At 35.4% G+C, this 21,104-nt stretch overlaps 1 protein-coding gene across 1 annotated transcript; it reads left to right on the top strand.

The window, feature by feature from the left end:
- The first annotated feature begins 16,301 nt into the window (after window positions 1–16,301).
- Window positions 16,302–19,569, top strand: LOC131044200 (glutamate receptor 3.3-like). The gene is made up of 9 exons (XM_057977473.2): window positions 16,302–16,575; window positions 16,692–16,747; window positions 16,952–18,004; window positions 18,089–18,184; window positions 18,288–18,352; window positions 18,793–18,824; window positions 18,924–19,036; window positions 19,138–19,224; window positions 19,414–19,569. Exons 1-9 carry the CDS (start codon window positions 16,302–16,304, stop codon window positions 19,567–19,569), a joined length of 1,932 nt encoding a protein of 643 aa, XP_057833456.1.
- The last annotated feature ends 1,535 nt before the right edge of the window (window positions 19,570–21,104 follow it).

Raw genomic sequence — 21,104 nt, 5'->3', positions numbered from 1 at the left:
TTGTGCATATCCGACAATCATTGCAGTCCAGGAAACCACATTTCTTTGAGGCAATCCGTCAAACAGTTCTTGTGCCTTGTCTATGCTTCCAAATTTTGCATACATGCTAACAGAGTAGTTGCAACTACATTTGACAAAATTCCTCTATCTTTTATTCTTTGATGGATGTCCATACCCTATTCCAAAGCTCCCATTTTGGCACAGGTTGGGAGTATGCTGGCAAATGTAACTAAAGAAATGCAATGATTAGCTCCAAAGAAATCAAACCACTACTAACAAAACCAAGAGTCTAAAATATGATAGGGAATAGTGTGAGTTGTCTTGAAATAAAATATTTTATTTTCAATTTCAACTAAAACATAATTACTCGGCCATTTAATGTTATTAATAAGTGTTTAATTTATGAAAGAGATAAATGGTTGGCCACAAGTACATGAGTTACTAAATGCACACAAATAAGTGAATTTGATATTCAAAACTATCTACAATGAATTCAATTCTTGTCCATTAGTCATTAATGTTTGCAATAAGCATCTTTCTTTGTTTTTCTTAATCTTTATTCATAGTTATGTGCATATTTCACATTCTATAATTAGGATATCAATTGCTATGGCTGAACACTAGCATGATGTTTGTGTTGTGGTATAGATGCGTGGAAACATAATTATGGGATTGTTATATTATATAGATCATAAATCTAGATATCGCATATTAGTTCTAGCTCTTCTTGGATTGAGTCTAAAGTTGACATACAGTCATAAAGCCATTATTAGCAGATCTATCCATTTCTAGTAAAGACAATTGAGAAAGTCATTTTGATATTGAGAGTTTCTTATCTATTTACCTGTTGATAATTATTAAGCCATAATATTTAGGTCTATTTATCTCTCTTGCAAAACCTTTGTAAGTGTCCTAGATTGTCCCTACTTCTCACTCTTGAATGAAATAGTGGAGTTCTAAAGATTTGTGGCACAAGATGGTGTTGAACGTATCAACAAGGCTAGCATGGAAGGCATGTTCAAGCTTCCACTTGTACAACTTACAACAAATGATTTGTTGATAGAAGAAATTCTTGAAATAGGGATACAATCAAAAGACAAGTAAGTACATACAAACCTCCTCAGTTGAAAGTAAAATCTATGTATAAAAAGAGTACATTGAATCTCAATCCATAAACACAATAGAGATACCGATGGAGACTTAATTGGATGCAGCATGTCCCACTCAAGCTGTTAGAGTATGCTAAGCTAGTACATAATATTTCCTAAAGCCACATTAGTATTTTACCCAAATCATTATCTACCAAAACTAAGTATAGTAATCCTTTTGAGGATTCATTTCATGGTGCTAGATCTTCATTTAGTTCCACTTCTTGTTGGGGAAAAGAAAAGTTATTTCTTGAGGTAGATGAATATCCCATCAACAAAGGACAAGACCCTTTCTAGAATATAACAAATTCTACTCCAACAAAAGATCATGGGGGTTTCACTAGAGATATTGAATAAGAGATAGACTTCTACTACTGCATTAAAAGCATTGGCATGTTCTTCATTTATTGATGTAAACTCTCTATGACACCACCACAACGAACAAAGGTGTAAAAAGTTGTTTGCCAATGCATGGATTTTTAGGATTGTCCTTTGAGAAAATAGAATTAAAGTATGGAAGCAGGATCTGCCAGCTCCTAAGGGAATCTTGATGAAAAATAACTATAAAATATTTGGGTGAGCTTATATGCAAAAACTCATGCTTCTTGATGGGTTTATGTACAGAAATAAGAACGAATTAAGTGGTAAAGGGGCTTTTTGAAACAAGAGGGATAGAGAGGTAGTGGAAGTGAAAACTTCTGGTGTTGTGTCTGCTCCATCTCAGAATGGGAATGGTGAAGGTGTTGTTAGAGGAGCTGAGAAGGGTGTTGGAAGAAGTGGGGGTGTTTACATTCCCCCATTTAAGTTGGCTCAAATGATGAAAGATGTGGAAGACAAGAGTAGTGTGGAATACCCGTGCATGACATGGGATGCCCTTCGAAAGAGTATCAATGGGTTAGTAAACAAGGTAAATGCATCTAACATCAAGAACATCATTTTAGAGTTGTTTGTAGAGAATCTCATCCATGGGAGGGGTCTATTTTCTAGGTCTTGTATGAAATCCCCTAGATTTACAGATGTTTTTGTTGTGTTGGTTGCTGTGGTAAATAGAAAATTTCCTGAACTTGGCAATCTTCTTTTGCGAAGAATTATTTTGCAGCTTAAGAGGGCATACAAACACAATGACAAGCACATGTTGATAGCAGCAGCCAAATTCATAGCTCATTTAGTGAATCAACAAGTTGCACATGAGATCATTGCCTTGGAACTTCTCACCCTTTTACTAGAGAACCCCATAGATGATAGTGTAGAGGTTGTGGTATATATCGTGAAAGAATGTGGTTCTTTGTTGCAAGACCTTTCACCCAAAGGTCTCTATGGGATTTTTGAAAGATTTAGAGGTGTTCTCCATGAGGGGGAAATTGACAAACGAGTACAGTTTTTAATCGAAGGGCTTTTTGCATTTTGCAAAGCTAAGTTCGAGGGTCATCCAGCTATGCGTCCAGGTTAGTTAACACATGAAGCTTTACTAGAAGATGAACTTGATCAAGAAGCTGGTTTTGATGTTTTCAAGCCAGATCCTGATTTCTTAGAGCATGAGGCAACCTATGAAAAATTGAAGAAAGATATCCTCGGAGATGCTTCTTCAGATGAAGCAGAAGGGGAGAATGATTCAGGTGATGATTCAGATGATGATGATGATGATGATGATGAGGAAGGTGAGGAAGCACTGAGAATATAGGATGAGATAGAGACAAACTTGGTCAATTTAAGACGTACAATTTATTTGACAATCATGTCAAGTGTTAATTTTGAGAAAGTTGGTCATAAGCTACTAAAGATCAAGCTTGAACCTGGTCAAGAGAGAACACAGGGTGAACTCACAAAGCTGGTTCCCACTTTTTGGTACATCCTGATTTTTGCTGAAATCATACATTTTTTGGAAAATATAATTATTTAAGCTTTAATAGGTCCCATTTAAAGTAATTAATTGAAGAGAGTTAGATCAAAGGCTCTTAGATCAAAATTTATTGGATAGAACCTCTCTACTTCTAAATCATACTTGCAATGGAGTCTCCTTTGCATCTATCAAATGCTGATAAAAAACCAACTTTACATTAGCTTTTGAGGGGTCAAACGAATTCATTTAGAAGTTTTGTTTTCTTGAGGATTTAGTCCTTATTATAGGCTTTCCAAATAGTATAATTTTTAATATATTTAAGTTTATTAATATATTTTTATTTTATTTTTTATGAATGAAGGTTTTTCACCGAACATGAACTTCTTTGTTCAATGCATTGGGAAAAATAACAAACTAATTCAAAAAAGTTCTGAAAAATATCTATGCCCTAGGTATTGATGTCTTCTTTCTAACAAAAAAAATAAAACTCAATTTTGATATATATAGAGCAAGTTATGTGTTCAAACACACACCTATATCTAAATTATAATTAGTCGGACTTCAAAACTTAATAAGATAAAAAATATTCAACATATCACTATCAAACCAACTGCATGCCTTGGGTATTGATGTTACAAACCAAAATTTAAAAGAGATAAGTTTTTATCATTTATAGAAAAAAATTTATATGTTTCGGGATGCACATCACTCTTAAAAAATGTTGTTTCCTGTAAAAAACTACTTTTGAGGGAGATGGAAAAATCAATAAAATTTTATTCAAAAAAATTTGAAAAAAATATATTTAGAATCTACAAAAAGGATGTTACAAATCACTAGTTTACATCATCTTCAAATTCTTAATGATTTAAAAGTTATAGGTGTCGGAAAGTGAAGGTTTTTTGCAAAATGTTCATCTAAGTGTCAAAGTTGGTCAAAAAGTGGGAACCAGTATTGTGAGTTCACCCCACACCTTCATTATTATGGTCTTCTTGGGCAAATATTTTGTATGATCAATAAAATTTATGAGGAATTTTTTGATAAGTGTTTTGTACAACAGTATTCTATGATACACAGACTGGAAACAAATAAACTGTGTAATGTTGCAAAGTTTTTTGCCCACTTACTTGGCACAGATGCTCTTCCATTGCATTGTCTTGCTCATATACATGAGATAGAGGAAGATACTACTTCCTCTTCCCGTCTTTTTATAAAGATTCTCTTACAGGAGTTGGCAGAGTAGCTTGGTATATTGTTGCTTAATGAAAGGTTGAACGATCCAACAATGTAGGAGTCTTTTAATTCAATTTCTCCAAAGGACAATCCCAAAAATTCACGGTTTGCTATCAATTTCTTTACTTCTATTAGTCTTGGTGGTATCACTAAGAGTTTACGTGAGTATTTGAAGAATATGCCAAGGCTTGTAATGCAGCAGCAAAAGTCTATTCCTGAGTCAGATGAATCTACCTCTAATGATGATTCTTCTAGTTCATCAAGTTTGTCAGATTCTGATACATCAGACTCAGATTCTGAGAGTGAAACTAACAGTGAAAGCAATAAGGAGTCACCAAGAAAGAAAAATAATTCAAAGCATGACAATGAGTATGAAAAAACAAGAAGAAAGAAAAGGGCGAGGGCATCTGACTCGGAGGATGGAAGTGACAGTGAAAAAATCAGAAGGAAAAAGAAAAGGAATTAAAAATCTTTCTAGTCAATTATTCAAGGCTCCAGTAGACACCATTTTCCTGGACTGTGACAAACAAAAGAATCACTCCCAAGTGCTTTGGTTTTATAACAGATGATTATAAGATGCTACAATGTTATCTTATGTATTTTAATAGCCACGGGTTTTAGAATTTTGTACTTGACAGGTAATGGATAAACAGTGTTAGGAGGAGAAAATATTGAAGGCCAAGTGTAGATTGTGATGTACCATAAGTAAACTAGAAATATAAATTCAATAAGTTGGTTTGTTCAATGATGATAATTTCTATTTTCTTTCCTATGAAGAAAGACCATGTCAGACAATATCAACGAACAATAAAATAAGTAGACAATTGCTAGATTGTGGTCTAACTTGAAAAGAAAAGGTGATGGAAAAAGTTATTGTCCATGCAAAATTTGTAAGGGGTTAAAGACTAGAAGACTTCTAATCAAAACAGTGAAGAAATATTGTAGGTTGTATGGTCACATTGAAGGTGGACATGATTATCATCCATTGGTAAGTTTCTCATTATATTGTTTTGAAAATTTATATACATAATAAATCACGTGATGATGAGATCATGATCATAGATTATTTATGTTTATTAATTTTATATAGCTCGAGCACCCCGGAGCATATAGTATGGATCAACAAAACCCTGAGAATATTGTTTTCAAAGTGGACGAACATGGAGGTGTGAATATCGAAGCTGAAGATTATGATCCCATGGAAGATGATGATCATGAGCTAGAAAACACAATTGAAGATGATGGTACAAATACATTGATCCATGACTCATTTAGGACTCGCACAACTGATTATGATGATGAAGGTGATCTTGATGTTGTTCATGATGTCCCTCTACTTGAGAAGGCATCTGAGGCCCTTTACAAAGGCTCGCAGGCAACTCTTCTCTCCGTTGTATTGTTGTTGGTGAAATTAAAGGTTATGAATGGTTTATCCAACATAACAATATCAAGTATGTTAAGGTATGTCATATATGTCATAATAAACTATGAATCATGTTGTAGATTGATTGGTGAGTTTTTGTTACCACCATCAAATATTCTACCTCGCTCATACCGAGAATTATCTATCGTTATGAAAGATATTGGAATGGAGTATCAAGCAATAGATGCTTGTCCCAATGATCATATTATATATCACAAATAACATGAATTTCGAATTGAATGCCTTGAATGTCATAATAATAGATATCAAACAGATCAAATAACAAAAAAGGTTCCTCGCAAAGTTCTTTGCTATATTCCTATTATTCCATGTATGCAATGATTATTCAAGTACACTAGCTTGGCACAATTTATGGATTACCATGCACACAATAGAAGTTGAGATGATATTATTCGAATGCCTATGAATGGTTCAGCATTTATGGACATAGAGGAAAAGTGGCCACACTTAAAGAAGAACCTCATAATCTCAGGATTTCATTGGCAGCGGACGGTGTCAATCCATTTGGAGAGATGAGATTTGTTTACTCAGTGTGGCCTATTTTTGTTATCAACAATAACATTCCTCCATGGATGTTAATAAAGAGGGAGCACATAATGTTGGCATTGATTGTTCCAGGTATTTTATCATTTAAATATAGTCGTCTAAATTTAATTATAAATATTGCAGTAAAATGGTCATAATAATTATGTAATGTTTTTGTTCATTCGATTAGGTAAGTACCAAGTTAAAGATATGAATGTATATTTCAAGCCTCTTATCGACGAGTTACTGGAGTTATGGAATGGTGTCACTATGTATGACGTCTCTAGACCAATAGGACAAAGACAATTTCAATTCCATGCGATGCTTCTATGGACAATATGCAATGCCCTGGGGCTAACACATTTTTGTGGTATGTTATAGTGTTTAAGTTGTGCATGAACATTATAATTCAAAAAATTATCATATTTAATCCAATTATATATTATCTTTTAGGTCTTCAAACAAAAGGAAAATTTGCATGTCCTATTTGTGGTCGAAAGATGAAATCTCGTCATTCAAAAAGTTTATGAAAGTAGGTGTTTGATGAGTATAGGCACTTTCTCCACAAAAATCATAAGTATCAAAATACTGAAAAACATATTTTCAATGGGAAAGAAGAGAATACATCAAAGCCATGAATAATGACACCTCACCTGTGAAAGTTGGAATATAATAGAATTAATTGTCAAGGTAATGCCATTCCATCTATTGGTTTGTCATAAAACATCTTTTCTATTTTGTTTTGTTTACTGATGATGTGATTGATGATGATGAAGGTCGTGAAGGCATAAAAGACCACCTTCCTAAGAGAATAAAAAGTTATCCCCAGAAATTTAGTAGGTTTCCCTACTACGAGCAGTTACAAATTGTTCATTTGTTTGATAGTATGCATGTTGGAAAGAATATAACAGAGACAGTATGGAAAATATTGAATGGAAGGCGTGACAAAGAAAGAATTATCAAAATATGTAGTGACATTTAGGATTCCAATCATGCAATTATAAATGTCATTCAATCAAATATTCATGGAGACCAAATTAATATAAGTGAGCTTCCTTGGTTATTAACGAACCAGCAAAGCAATGCTATAAAAGAAGTCATATGAAAAATTTGATTTCCCACAGGATGTGCTATGAACATAAACAATCTCATATCAAAGAAAAGTGAATTTGGGCCAGGGATGAAAACACATGATTGGCATACCTTCATTAAGGTAATTCATGTTCTTGTGTTTTTAGTATGTATTTAAGTACTGTGCGTACGTACATACTTTTCATTATGTTACAAAAAAATGAAAAGATAATTTTATAATTGTTGCAGTATGTTCTACCTCTATCTCTCCCAGATGAATTTGACAATAATGTCAAGCAAGTCATATATGATCTTGGAAAATACATGAGGTAAGTAGTGATATTTGTTTAGTTCGTTGTATAGATATTATATTTGCGATTTGTTTTACTTCTTATGTAATATATTTTTTTGCGTCTTGAATACCTTGTAGGTGGTTGTCATGTAAAGAAATCAATAAAGAGGATATAAAATATTGGAAGAGAAAAATTCCTCATTTAATGTGTGAAATGCAAAAGTGTCTACCTCCAGCTTTTTTCAATGCACAAGAACACTACCTCATACACCAAGTTGAGGAGATTGAATTGTGTGGACCTGTACACACTAGGTCAATGTGGATGGTTGAGAGGCACTTGAAATTTTTGAAGGCTTTGGTTCGACAAAGAGCACATCCTGAGGGTTCTATGGTGGAGGGATATATGGTATACCAGACTATGGTGTACATTTCTGAATATCTTCCTAAGTTTGCAACAAAGATCCACGTGGATCGCATTTGGGATCCCAACACCATTAACAAATTCGAAGGGGAGTACTTGACAGGGAAAGGTAGATTGAGGAAAGTGAGAGGTAATTATAAGATATTATTTTAGTTAATTAATTCTTAATCTTCAAAATAAATCGATTGTAAGACGTCTATTTATTTTTTGTATAGCTGGTCGAGAGTGGGATGCACTACATTTGTATATTGCAAACAATCTTGATTGGATGACGGTATGGATTGAATGTTGTCAACATTCTGGATGCACGTTAACATGGGAAGGCGTGGCTTTATTGGTTAAAGAAGCACATCGTAATGGAGATTCCAATGTTACGCAAAGGGAAATTGATTTAGCATATGGTTTAAGAGATAAACAGGTACGTATAAATTTATTAATCACCCATATGTTTATCAACTCACAATGCAATAAATTTTACATGTTTGACATATAGCAGGTCAAACACCACAACGCTATGTGCTGCAATGGTCATAAATTTCGCATAAAAAAGTTGGATGACACGAAGAAAACTTGTGATTTTGGCATCACTGCAGTCTTTGAGGTGACAAATATTTCATCGAGAAATGACATTCATCCTCAACAGTCTAAAAATTGATACTATGGCATTTTGGATGATATACTTGAGTGTGACTTTAATTCCTGAGGCTATATTCTACTTCTTCTCTAATGATCCTTATTGTTACAAAAGTTCCCTCATTTATATGAGGGTATACATTGTCACCAAGCATCGTGGCTTTTCAGCACATAACTATTAATTAGCATTTTTGTTAACAAACTAGAAGATAAACAAGTTCAGCATTCCTATGTGTTGAATGTACTTATCATCTTTATACATTAGAACATCATTGTTTAGTGTCCTCATGTCGCTTTCTATCTGGAAATGATTGGATAGAATATGGTTAACACAAAGTGACAATTCTTTGTCCTGATCCAACTCTGCTACTGCTTGATTCTTCTCATCAATGAACTCTTGTTTCCACTATTTGAATGATACTAACTCACCATTATTGTAAAAAGAGGGCACCCTAGGGGTATTCCCATCATCCAGCCTTTGAAGCTCTTTCCTTAATTGATTTGCCAATTCATCATGTGACTTCAAGTAAGCCTCGGCTTCAATTTTCTCACCTAGATTAATCAGACTGTTGTCATTCATCATGTCTTCCAATTGAGACCTGAGCCTTTCATGCTCTTTCAAAGCTCTGACTATTGTAGTGTATGTTTTCCAATAGATTTCTGCAACTTGTGTCATACTTCTGAACCTATGTTCAATGATCTCCAAAATCAACTTATCCATCTTTTGTTGTACCTTTTCTACTTGTCGAGATGTCCTTTCGGCCCTGTTCCTCCAATAGATAGCATCTGTCGAGGAATCCATGGCATCTCTATCAACACAGTATGTCATCCTTGTTTGACTGGTACCTGTATCAATCTTAAGCAACCTTGCTTGCAGCCTCTATTTTTCTTCATCGGTTTTCTCATATAAGCTTTTGTATGTAGAATTTTCTAGGACCAGAAACTCTATCTGATCTTGGTTCAGTTTAGCGACATCCAAATTTAGTCTTCCACTTGTTCTAGGGTGAGTCTCTCCAACCTGCTGCACCATCAAATGTCCAAAAGCTTCTTTTGTATCAACCAATATAGGTCTTTTATCTTTGGGATAGATAGCCCACTGTAGAAGAGCCTTCTAATCTAGATCATATCTTGATCCTCTAAAGAGTTTATCAATCTCTTTTGGCATCATTTGCTTACTTGGATCCTATTTCTTGAGGAATCCATCAAACAACAAGGCAGAGTTCATGTCCCATCTAGAGTATAATTGCACACTAGCTTCTTTAAGCAATTGTCTTTCCCTTCTTAGGTGTCATTTCTCTCATCACAAGATCCATCTCCTCTTGTAACTTTTGAAGTTGTTGCTCTTCTTCACTATTTCTCATGTTATTCCTAATTTGAGATCCTTTATGTTGATAGAGGAATGCGGTGAACTCCTTGGAAGTAATAAAGTCACTAACAACAATGAAATCCTCATGCTCCAGGAATCTGATGTCAGCCACTTCTCGGACATTCAGTTTTCCTATTGCCAAGTCTATTGGTGTATCCTCTGCATAACCTGGGGGGTAATCCTCTCGAGGAGTGAATGAAATGATGCCAGATGTGGAAGCAGGAGACATATGAGCCAAAGGCTCTGTATCCCTAATAGTATCAATGTAATCCCTAAAAACATGAGGCGGGACTCCCTCAAGTATTTCCAATTCATGCTCCATAAGTTTGTTGGCCAACTCCAAGGGGTCTTTAATCTTTTGTAGCACGTTCTCATCCATTTTCCTTCTAAAAAGCTTCCATTTATAAGCCTACATTACTTTCTCAAACTTTATTCGCTTCACTCTGGCCTCTTCTCTGCCAATGTTCTTAATGAGGTCATCTGGTAGGTAAGATTTATGCTCTCCAGCCTTCAACTTTTGTGATGATCAGGCTATCCTTATGTATCCTTCAGGATAAAAATTGGGCCTTGGATCCCCCATAGCCATGCCATAATAATCCAATTTTGTCTGCAGTAGGCCATAACTCTTTGAACTTTTCACAATAAAATCTGAAAATACTAACAACCTAGGTACAATTGATTGTTTCACATGGCTTGTCAGATATTTTGTGCTCACTATTGATAGTTGCCTAACAATTTCTAGACAAGCCACTCTATTAGGGATTGTAAGTGATAGTAAGTATGGTCTCCATTTGAACCCGTATACCCTGACTTGTGTGCAGTCTAGAATACAATACCAATCTCCCCAATTGTGTTCAATTGAGTGATCTTCAACGAAATCTTTTGGTCCTAGGAATATTTGAACCTTTGGTGCAAGGGCATGATCGCACAGGCATCCCAATAGTCTATATAATGGCTTGATAGAGAACTCCTCAAAATGCCAATATTGATTATTCACATACCTCTGGTCCCATGAAGAAACCCATAGTTGCACTAGTTTTCTCATCCCAACATTGTCATATGTCTTGACACATAACTCTTTTGGCCATAACCCTTCATCTTGGCCCACATACAATAGCATATGCATAGGTAAGGAATAATACTTGAAATGAACATTAATGACATCCCCCTTTAACTTTTCTAACCCATGATTCAAAACCTCAACCAAATAAGTAGAAAAATCAAAGAAGCGGGGGTCCTTAGACTACAAATCGACACAAATGACCATGGCTGCAATATCTATCAAAGGATGGGCTTTTATCCCTAGCACTTGGGCAACATAGTAATAGGTATACTTGAAATATGGATGGAAAGAGTTGACATCATAGGGAGCTTTTTCATCTTGACCTAGTGGCACTAAGGACCTTGCATTCCTAGGTCTATGTATAAGGAGTCTCCATGTTTTGTAAATGTGCTCTAGGTTAAAATATTCACTTGTTAACTTCTTGAGGTCAATCAATTCTTCAAATCCCCAATCCAACTTGAACATGGTGTCAATAACCTCCTTTCTGATTGCAAGAATTGGCTCACCCATGTAGTTATATATGGTCTTGGTTTTAGGGTCATAATTGTTTGCCAATGCCTTCATGAGCTCCACATTCACGAATACATTAGCCACAACTAACCTTCCTAAGTTCAATCGCCATAAATTATTGATAGGTTGAGGGGCAACTCTTTTGTTATACCCATATATGAATAATTCATACCCTCTCAATTCTGTCCATATGTCTCCAAGATCCTCAAACTGGTCCTCTAGGCCTTTCTCATCAGCTCTAATATTCTTGGACCTCAAACAGGATGATGGGCACTGGTCAATCAGGTCCTGGGCCAAAGAATGCCCTTCCCTTTTCTATCTTTTAGGTTTTTCTTCTGCAGCAATAGGTTCTTTTCCCTTTCTAGTCTTATTAGTTTTAGATGATGATTCCATTTGAATTTTAAAAAAGAGGTCTGTGTGCAAACAACTTACTTGGAATTACTAAGCTTTATCTGTGAATTCACCCAATTCCTGCTTTCAGTTCATTGCCTGTGAATTCCTTAATGTTGTGTCCTTTGATGTTGATCCACTACTTATGGCATATTTAATTATTTAGTAATGGCCATTTTGGATGATGGTCACTCGGGCACACGTTCGAATTTAATGGTGATGTGACCTTTCGTGGGATTTGTTTCTAATTTTCACCACAATCAATAATCATTTCGATGAGGATATCTTTCGATCATTTGTTTCTTTAGTCCATCGATCTCTTTGTTTCTATCGACAATACTTTTGTTTCGAATATTACTTCGATCAAGTATTTTTTCCCTTCATCAAAATACTATATTCGGTCAGTATGGTTGTCTCCTCATCGAAACATATCTGATATCCATTGGGTCTTATGTCAAAGAAACCTTGGGTTTTGGTGTCCTCCTTTATTTTTCCATCGAAATACTTTTTTCATCGATATCACTATGCCCCGTCGATGAATGAGACTATTATCTCACCGAAGCTTTTCTTTATTTTCCCTTATCGATCTTCAATGATAAAGTTACACCGGCAAAACCACGCATATTGCGAACATGCCTTTTAACCTCCTCGAAACCTATATCCTCGTCGATATCTTTTATCGATGTGGCTTCCTTTTATCTGATCGATATTATTCTTTCGATGAAAACGCTCCTTTCGGTGGGACTTTTTTATGTTGCATCAATAGTATTATTTCCTTGAGAACTTTTCCCGTCGATGAAGATCCTCTCTGCTTTCTTTGATATCTTTTGTTGATGAAGTTATTATCTTCGGTGAGTCCTTTCTGGAATTCATCGGTGTTTCCTTCCTTTGATTCCTCTTTTATATCGATGAGACATCACTCGGTCTCATCAATATATTTTATCAATGTAGCATCCTTTTTTCTGATTGATATTATTCTTTTGATGAAAACGCTCCTTTCGGTGGATCCTTTTTATGTTGCACCGATAGTATTATTTCCTCGAGAACTTTTCCTGTTGATGAAGACCCTCTCTTCTTTCTTCGATATCTTTTGTGGATGAATTTATTATCTTCGGTGAAGTCCTTTCTGCAATTCATCAGCGTTTCCTTCCTTCGATGGCTCTTTTATATTGATGAGACATCGCTGGGTCTCATCGATATCTTTTTATCGATGTAGCTTCCTTTTGTCTGATCGATATTATTCTTTCAATGAAAATGCATAATCGGTGATAATAATTTTTTTTTTTGATAAAAATTATCATCGTTGGAATTATGACGAATACCAAGCTTTTGACTGACGACTTCTTTGATCGTCGACAGAGTCCATTGGTTGTCAAATTTCCGATGGGCATGGTATCGTCAACCAATCTGATGCTGAGTTTTCGACGGTGGATATCATCGACTTCGACTAAAATTCGTTGTAAATCTGACAAACTGCCGTCAGAAATCAGCTCCGAATGTACTAGTGATATGTATATATATATATATATATATATATATATATATATATATATATATAAAAGTAATTTAGAGTTTGGTTATTTCCGGAAAAGTTTATAATTTTAGATTCTATATTTATACTTGGAAATATATTAGGAGATTAATTTTATTGTCAGTTTATTTAACCTTATTAGACAAATGACAACATTGATTTCCTTGTATTAATATAGTTGTATTTTCTTATTTTATGGAAAATCTTTAATTGCAAGTTATTTATGTTATTGGTTGTTTAAAGAAAAGATTGCCTATATTAGGATCTTGTGTAAATGGTGTTTGTAGTCAAGCTTAATTTCGTTGTAATTCCGGTTGAGTTGTCATTGTGTCATATGTTATTATATCTCCTTGGTCAGGTGTTGTTGTGTAGCCTTGTTGATATGAGCCATTGTGTGTTTTGTTCCAAATGGTCAATCCTGGGTTAGTGATTGTGTATCCTTCACCTGTGGTTTGTCAGGATTAGTTATGGTTGTCTATTTTGCCATAGAGTTCTCGTAGAGAGACCTTTCCTATTAGTGTCCTATGAGAGAGAGTGGCTTTCGAGCGAGGGTCGCGCCCGAAGTGGATGGCAGGATAACCCGTCAAAAGTCAATTAAAAAGTGATAGCCTAATAATTGATTAGGGGGTGGGTAGATTAAATATTAATTAAGATAATGTACCTTGTGCATAGATGAGTGCTAGTACAGGGCTCATAATGTTGTGAGAAGGCCTGGAATGGCAAACTTACCACCTTGTCTTCACGAAAGGATTGGTAGGGTCCACATGAGACTTAGATGGAGCCGGAGGTTCGGGAGAGGTTACCGGGATAACCCAAGATGGGGGCCGGGACCTATGGAGGCCTACCATGGTAACCACCATAAGCCATGCAATGACACTCTCTCCTTAGAGTCACTAGTGTTTGTGAGTTGAGTCACATGGATGTTTTGCGGAGTCTTGTAGTTCTTTTGTACTTGTCTTATTTTGCTTGCTTGAGGGTTTTCTACTATCTCCTAGCACGGTGGGGTGGTTCCATTTTGGGATCACATGGTCAAGTGGTAGTGCCACTTTCCATTAGATGTTCTGGATTGTATCTTCAAGCGAGGAAAGGCTTCGCTGGTGTTTCTTGGTTCGTGGTTCATCTACCAGCTCATGTTCGTGATCTTTGTTCAGTTGAGACCTTGTGGTCATTGTATCAGATTTTTATGTAACCTTAATATTGTAACTTTGTAATCCATGGTATTTTTGGAAGCCATGTAATTATGGATATTGTAATATTATTTTAGTGGAATGTATGTTGATTCAGTTACTTTGATCTTTTGTATAAATGGTTTATGGATAAATAGATGCTTTGAAATACTTTGATTCTTTCATTATGGAATTTAGATGTATTTGTAGTTTTAATCTTAAGCATTTAATTTACTTAATTAAATTGACAATTGGATTAACCATGGTGTTAATATAATCTATGAATTAATCTTCGTTGGTAACCCTTAGGAAATCATGTGTTAGACTTCCGTTGTGTTGTGAAACGTGCAATTGTTATAATTAATGCACTTAATCTTTCAAAAAAAAATGTTTCACCCTTTAGTTGCCTAGTTGTGTTGTTTTCCTTTAGGGTTCTAGGTGGGGCATTACACGCATGACTAACAAAAGGACAAACCCACACCTCATCCGTCATCTATAAGTAAAACTCTTTGGGAATCTGCGAGGAAACTAAAATATTTAATGGTCTCTATTGGCATTAATGATCTCTGTTTCTTTTTGTCCAACAAAACATTTAATAGTAGAAGTTTCTCACAACTAGTTATGCTCAACATTTAAAACTGAAACTTTTCCGCATTGACTTCTTGTTCATAGTCTAGGCATGTGCTTTGACTTTCTAGAATTGTAAATAGTTCCGAGACCTTTATAGTTTCAATCTCTACAAATTTTGGAATCCTTAGGCAAGGGTTTCGTGAAGGGGCTTAAATTCTACTTTTAAGAAAGAAATTGTGTTGGGATTATTTGGGATCTTTTCTAATAAAATAGAAACCCCTACTTTTGAGCCATACAAATTTGAGTTGTTGAAAAAGGGGTGGGGCTAGAAATTGCCCCACCAGCTTAGGGATATTTAAGTTTAATTTCTATTAAAAAATAGTTTTGAAGGGAAATAAATAAAATAGAAACCCCTACTTTTTTAGGCATGCAAATTTGAGTTGGTGAAAAAGGGGTGGGGCTAGAAATTGCCCCACTAGCTTAGGGATGTCTACGTTTAATTTCTATTAAAAAATAGTTTTGAAAGGAAATAAAATATTTTTACTTGTTTTTATTATGCACATACACAGATATTCAGCTTTCTTAAATTTTGGAGTTAAAATTTTTAAGTTGAACTACACTACAAAATTAATCAGACCATTAACTTAAAAAAATTTCTAAAAATTCTCAACAATTCTAACAATTCTAACTATTTTTTAGGAAGCCTCATATTGTATCATTGACCATGTTTTTTACTTAATTAATAATTAAAATATAAGAAATGTTTATTTTTTAATTAATTATTAAATATGATAAATGATACAATATGAGTGCTGCATAGACCTTGCCTCCAATGAACCCCAGTCTCAATTCTTTCTTTATGCTGGATGCAAATTGTAAGAAGATTCCCATATTGCCCAAATTCGTAAGGATTGTCTGAATCAAAAAGTAAAAAATTTATGACTAACGTCATCATCTATTGTTGGTATTGTCGGCAACGTGAAGATCCCGCGTAATCGAATCAGTCAAAACTCTTCCTGCCATCACAGCAAATAAGTTAACATATCAATGAAGCGATTTAGTGTTCGATTATGCAAATTACCTCACCAGAAGAGTGTAAGTATGGCTAGCAGAGCCAATTGTGGGTATGAAGTTGCAATGCAGATTGCGTTGGGAGCTCTTTTATTATGCGCGGCTTCCTCCGAAGAAATGAATGGCTCATCAATAAATATAGGTGCTATAATCGCGTTAGACACAACTAATGGAAAAATAGCTAAAACTGCTATTGAATTGGCGGTTGAAGACGTAAACAGAAATACCAGCGTTCTGAATGGCACGATCCTCAACATTCATATCCGAGACTCCAAACAAGATTCACTCACAAGTGCTTCTGCAGGTAACAAAACCTCCACTTAACAGAATTTATCTGTTTACTATTGCTCTCATTTTGTCTTCATGTTTTACTGGAATAAAACAGAATAGTAGTGAGTTTTTGTGCAATGACTATTGCAGCATTGGAACTGATAAGAAAAGGATGTGTAAGCATAGTCGGCCCACAGACATCCCTGGTGGGTTCGTTGAGCATTTGGGCGTTGCAGCGCATGTTCCAATTGTGACATTTGGTGCAACGAATCCCTCTCTTTCCATGCATCGATGCCCTTACTTCATTCGTACAGTATCCATTTAATAAATTCAAATGAGGGCAATAGCAAAGCTGATAGAGGAGTATAGATGGAGGGATGTGGCACTTGTGTATGATGATATGGGGACAGGGGGCTATCCCTGCAATAAACGATGCCTTGCGAGATGTGGAGGCAAAAATTGTTTTGAAAGTTGCAGTGCTTCCCCAGGCCAACATCTCTTCAATGAGAAAGCTTCTTGAGGATGAGCTGATGGGGCTGGAGTTACGAGTATTCATCGTGCATATGCATGTTGATTTAGCTCTAATGCTATTTTCCGAGGCCTCCATATTAGGAATGATAGGCAGTGAGTATGTATGGATCATTACCGATGCATGTGCCAACCTATTGGACTGGTCGAATGCTACTTCTCTCCTTTCTATGAATGGTTTGTTGGGAATCAGAAGAACACTCCGACAAACTGACCAGCCAAGAATGAATGAATTTGCTAAAAGATGGAAGCAGCGGTTTAGAGAACAGAATCCTACTATACAAAGACTCGACTTAAATGCCCGTGCACTAGTTGCATATGATATAGTATGGGCGGTTGCTTATGCAATCGATCGCCTTCTGCGTCAGGGATCGTTTAATGGTGGTTTCTCAGCGACCTCTAGCAGCACCAAGATTTTAAATTTCAAGATTTTTGACGGTGGAGAAGATTTGCTTAATCAGATTCTTCACACACGCTTTCTTGGCCTTAGTGGCCCTGTTCGAATAGATAGAGAAAGGGATGAACCTTTGGAGTGCTCATATGATATAATAAATGTTATTGGAAATAGTTATAACGTAGTTGGGTCGTGGACAGAAAAGAGCCTGAATATATCGTCAAAACAATTAGTTCATTGGGGCGGTGGATCAAGAAAGACGTCGCGTGGGTGGGTGAAACCTGCGCCAGGAAAAAAACTTAAAATAGCGGTGTCGTGGCAGCAAGGGTTTACACAATTCATCCGAGTAAAACCAGATCATTCCAGCGTAGGCGAAGAAAAGCAGATTTATGAGATTACAGGCTTGTCTATTGAAGTGTTCAATTTGGTGCTCAAAAGACTGGATTATAAATTGCCCTATGAATTGATACCTTATGGAACTGGCAATGTCACTGCGGGCTACTATGATGACATCGTCTACCAGTACCAGGTCTATCTCCAGGTAAGCGAAATTCTCTTCATTTCCGCATTGTAAATCTATATTTCAAACTGACCCACTGATATAAAATGTGACAACCCGAGACAGAAATTCGATGTTGTTGTGGGAGATATAACGGTGCTTGCAAATCGTAGCAAGTATGTGGATTTCACACAGCCGTATACGGAGTCGGTTCTAATTATGGTAGTAGCACTTTCAGACAAGCGATCAAGTGACTCATGGGTCTTCCTGTGCCCCTTTACTCCAGCCCTGTGGATAACTTCTTTTGCATTTTTCATATTCACAGGAGCTGTTGTTTGGTGTCTGGAGCACAGACAAAATCGGCAATTTAGAGGAACGCCTCAGAAATAAGTATTTACACTCATCTGATATTTTTCCTTCTCACTTTCTCTGTAACTTTAATTCTATGCCATTATTCAGGGAATTAGTTTATATAATATCTGTATATCTATCTATAGCATTTTATTGATGGTTAAGTTTAAACATCAAGAAAATGCTATGTAGAGAGAAACCACCCAAATAGTTGGGACTGTTCGTTGTGACCACAGAGGAGAACACGCTGGAATACATTCATATATCCAATTGATTTGTTTATGTTATATGTAGTTGATTTAAAATTAAATTATTCTGACATCCATTAATTGTATTTAAATTAGAAAATGTTTCTCAAGTAAAATTCGTACGTAATTTGCTCTGTATGCGATAATTAATCCTCATGAAATATTTATTTATAAATTTATAATTGTCAATTTCTTTATTTCTGATTCATTTACTTGGTCTTTAATATGCAGGTTTTCTGTTTCCACACTCTTCACGACTCAAAGTAACCAGATTTGATCCCCGTGTTTTCATTACTGATGGTCAAATTATAGTGCAATTTACATCGCTTAAAAATCTAAAATTAATTATGTTTATTGCACAGGGGAGAGGATTGTAAGCGGTCTGGGTAAAGCAATGGTCCTTATTTGGCTTTTTGTAGCTTTTGTGTTAATGTCTAGTTACACCGCCAGCCTGTCGTCGATGCTTACCGAGAGAGTAATTGCACCCAAGGTTGAGAGCCTTGAATATCTTATCACCAAAATCTGCCAATCGGGTATCAACAGGGATCTTTCATAGACAAGTATTTGGAACAACAGCTTGGTGTGAATAAAAGCGTACTTCGCCCATATTCATCTGTAGAAGAGTACGCCATTGCACTTAAGAAGGGACCCAGTAACGGAGGGGTGGCTGCCATATTTAGTGGGTAAACTATTGCCCAAAACTTGCTTTTGTCAACATGATGCAACGACTATTAGCAACTTGGTCCCACGTACGAAACGGGAGGCTACGCATTTGTAAGTTTAGAATTTTTCCGGTAATCGCAGACTCGTTTAATTCACAAACAATATGATTGATTCATATTATATGTGCAGGTGTTTCCAAAGGGATCTCCGCTGGTTTTAGACATTTCTAAGGCTATATTAAATCTTTCAGAAAGCAAAGATATGCAAAAAATTAGAGATGAGTGGTTCAGTTCAAGTGAAAGCAAATGCAACGTGAAGTCTGAGGAGTCGAATCAAACAGATTGAGCCCCAAAGACTTTTGGGGAATATTTTTGCTGACAGAATGTGTATCATTTCTCACCCTTGTCTACTATTTGTGTCGCCTGATCTACCGATTTGTGAACAAAAATGAAAATTCATCTCATGTTAGGTCCATCTCCACCCGATTGCGAAAGTTTACTAATTATGCAGACAAGAAAGAGATCTCAACACCAAAAAGAACGAAATATAAGACCGGCACTTTGTCATAGGAAACCGCCGCTTCCATTTCCTCTGATAGTCGTCGTTGAACAGGAAAGATATGACCTACTGTTCAGGATGCTCTAATTTATCTAGAGAAATATGCCGGTTTTCGGAATATATGTAAAGTGGCCCCATATACTATTTTAACACATTTTATATGCAATTCATGCGCAGTATTTTCAATACTTCTTTTATATGCGAAGTTCTTTTGAAGACTTTAAATGCAAGTTTGCCTGAATTTTTTTGCTAATATTTTATTACTAAAACTTGAGCAGCTTTTAGATTTTAAATTGGCTCATGTGAATTATTTTATTGCTGCAACCTTAAAAAAACAGTCTCCTTGTTCTGTTTGTAACTTTTGAAAACACAACAAATAAAATAGGCTGTTACATCAAACAAAAATATTTCCAATACAGACATATTTATATTTATTCAATTTCTATTACATTATGATTTACTTCAATATAGAGTTTTTATTGTAAGCAGCAGAAACGATACAAGAAGGCAGAACTTTATAGAGGTTGCAGCCTCTAAAACATAACAGTTCAACAATTCAATGCATCACAAATTAAAAAACATCTATATTGAGTCAAGTTCACACTATAATGAAGCAAATAATTTGGAGTCAAGTTCACACTATAAACCCTCAAGTTCACATTATAATGAAGCAAAGAAAGTTGAGTCAAGTTGGCACTATAATAAGTCAAGTTCATACTATAATGAAGCAAATAATTTGGAGTCAAGTTCACACTATAATGAAGCAAATAAATTGGAGTCAAGTTTACACTATAATGAAGCAAAGAAAGTGGAGTCAAGTTCACACTGTAATGATTAAAAAGCAAATCCATTTCTGCATGTACCAATGAGTACAAATCCATCATTGAAAACCATTGAACAAAAAAAAATGCTATTGTGTGTGTGTGTGAACAATAACCATATAGGCACATTAAACTGTAAGAGAGCATTGAAATGAAACTGTAAACCACATACAAAGAAATCATCAATATACAAAGCATAATGCACCTACGAAGGAGCATAAACCATCATTGGACATCCAATATGACTGTTAATATTATTTACAATGACTACATTGAAAGAAATGTTGGTTTACTGAAAAGTATAATTTAAATTGAAAGATTTATAACATTTAACATTGACTGCAAAAGAAATTTAGTTATTCAGTGTGTACCTATCTAAATGAGCACCCTTGAATAAGGAATATGTTGTTGATTACAACAAGTTTTGTGGCTATATGGTTATTGTCCATATACATTTACACATTTATATAGGCAATAACCATTAGCCATAGAACACGAAAT

The sequence above is a fragment of the Cryptomeria japonica genome, chromosome 8, assembly GCF_030272615.1.
Source record: "Cryptomeria japonica chromosome 8, Sugi_1.0, whole genome shotgun sequence".
In the NCBI taxonomy this organism is placed as follows: Eukaryota; Viridiplantae; Streptophyta; class Pinopsida; order Cupressales; family Cupressaceae; genus Cryptomeria; species Cryptomeria japonica.
The sequence above is the reverse complement of the archived record's forward strand: the minus strand, read 5'-3'. Positions and strand labels throughout refer to the sequence as shown.

Bases quoted from the DNA above. Each gene is read 5' to 3' on its own strand.
- LOC131044200 (XM_057977473.2), top strand. From the start codon at position 16,302: ATGGCTAGCAGAGCCAATTGTGGGTATGAAGTTGCAATGCAGATTGCG. The intron at 19,037-19,137 runs GTAATTGCACCC...TTGGAACAACAG, and splicing joins CGTCGATGCTTACCGAGAGA to CTTGGTGTGAATAAAAGCGT. The intron at 19,225-19,413 runs GTGGCTGCCATA...TTATATGTGCAG, and splicing joins AGGGACCCAGTAACGGAGGG to GTGTTTCCAAAGGGATCTCC.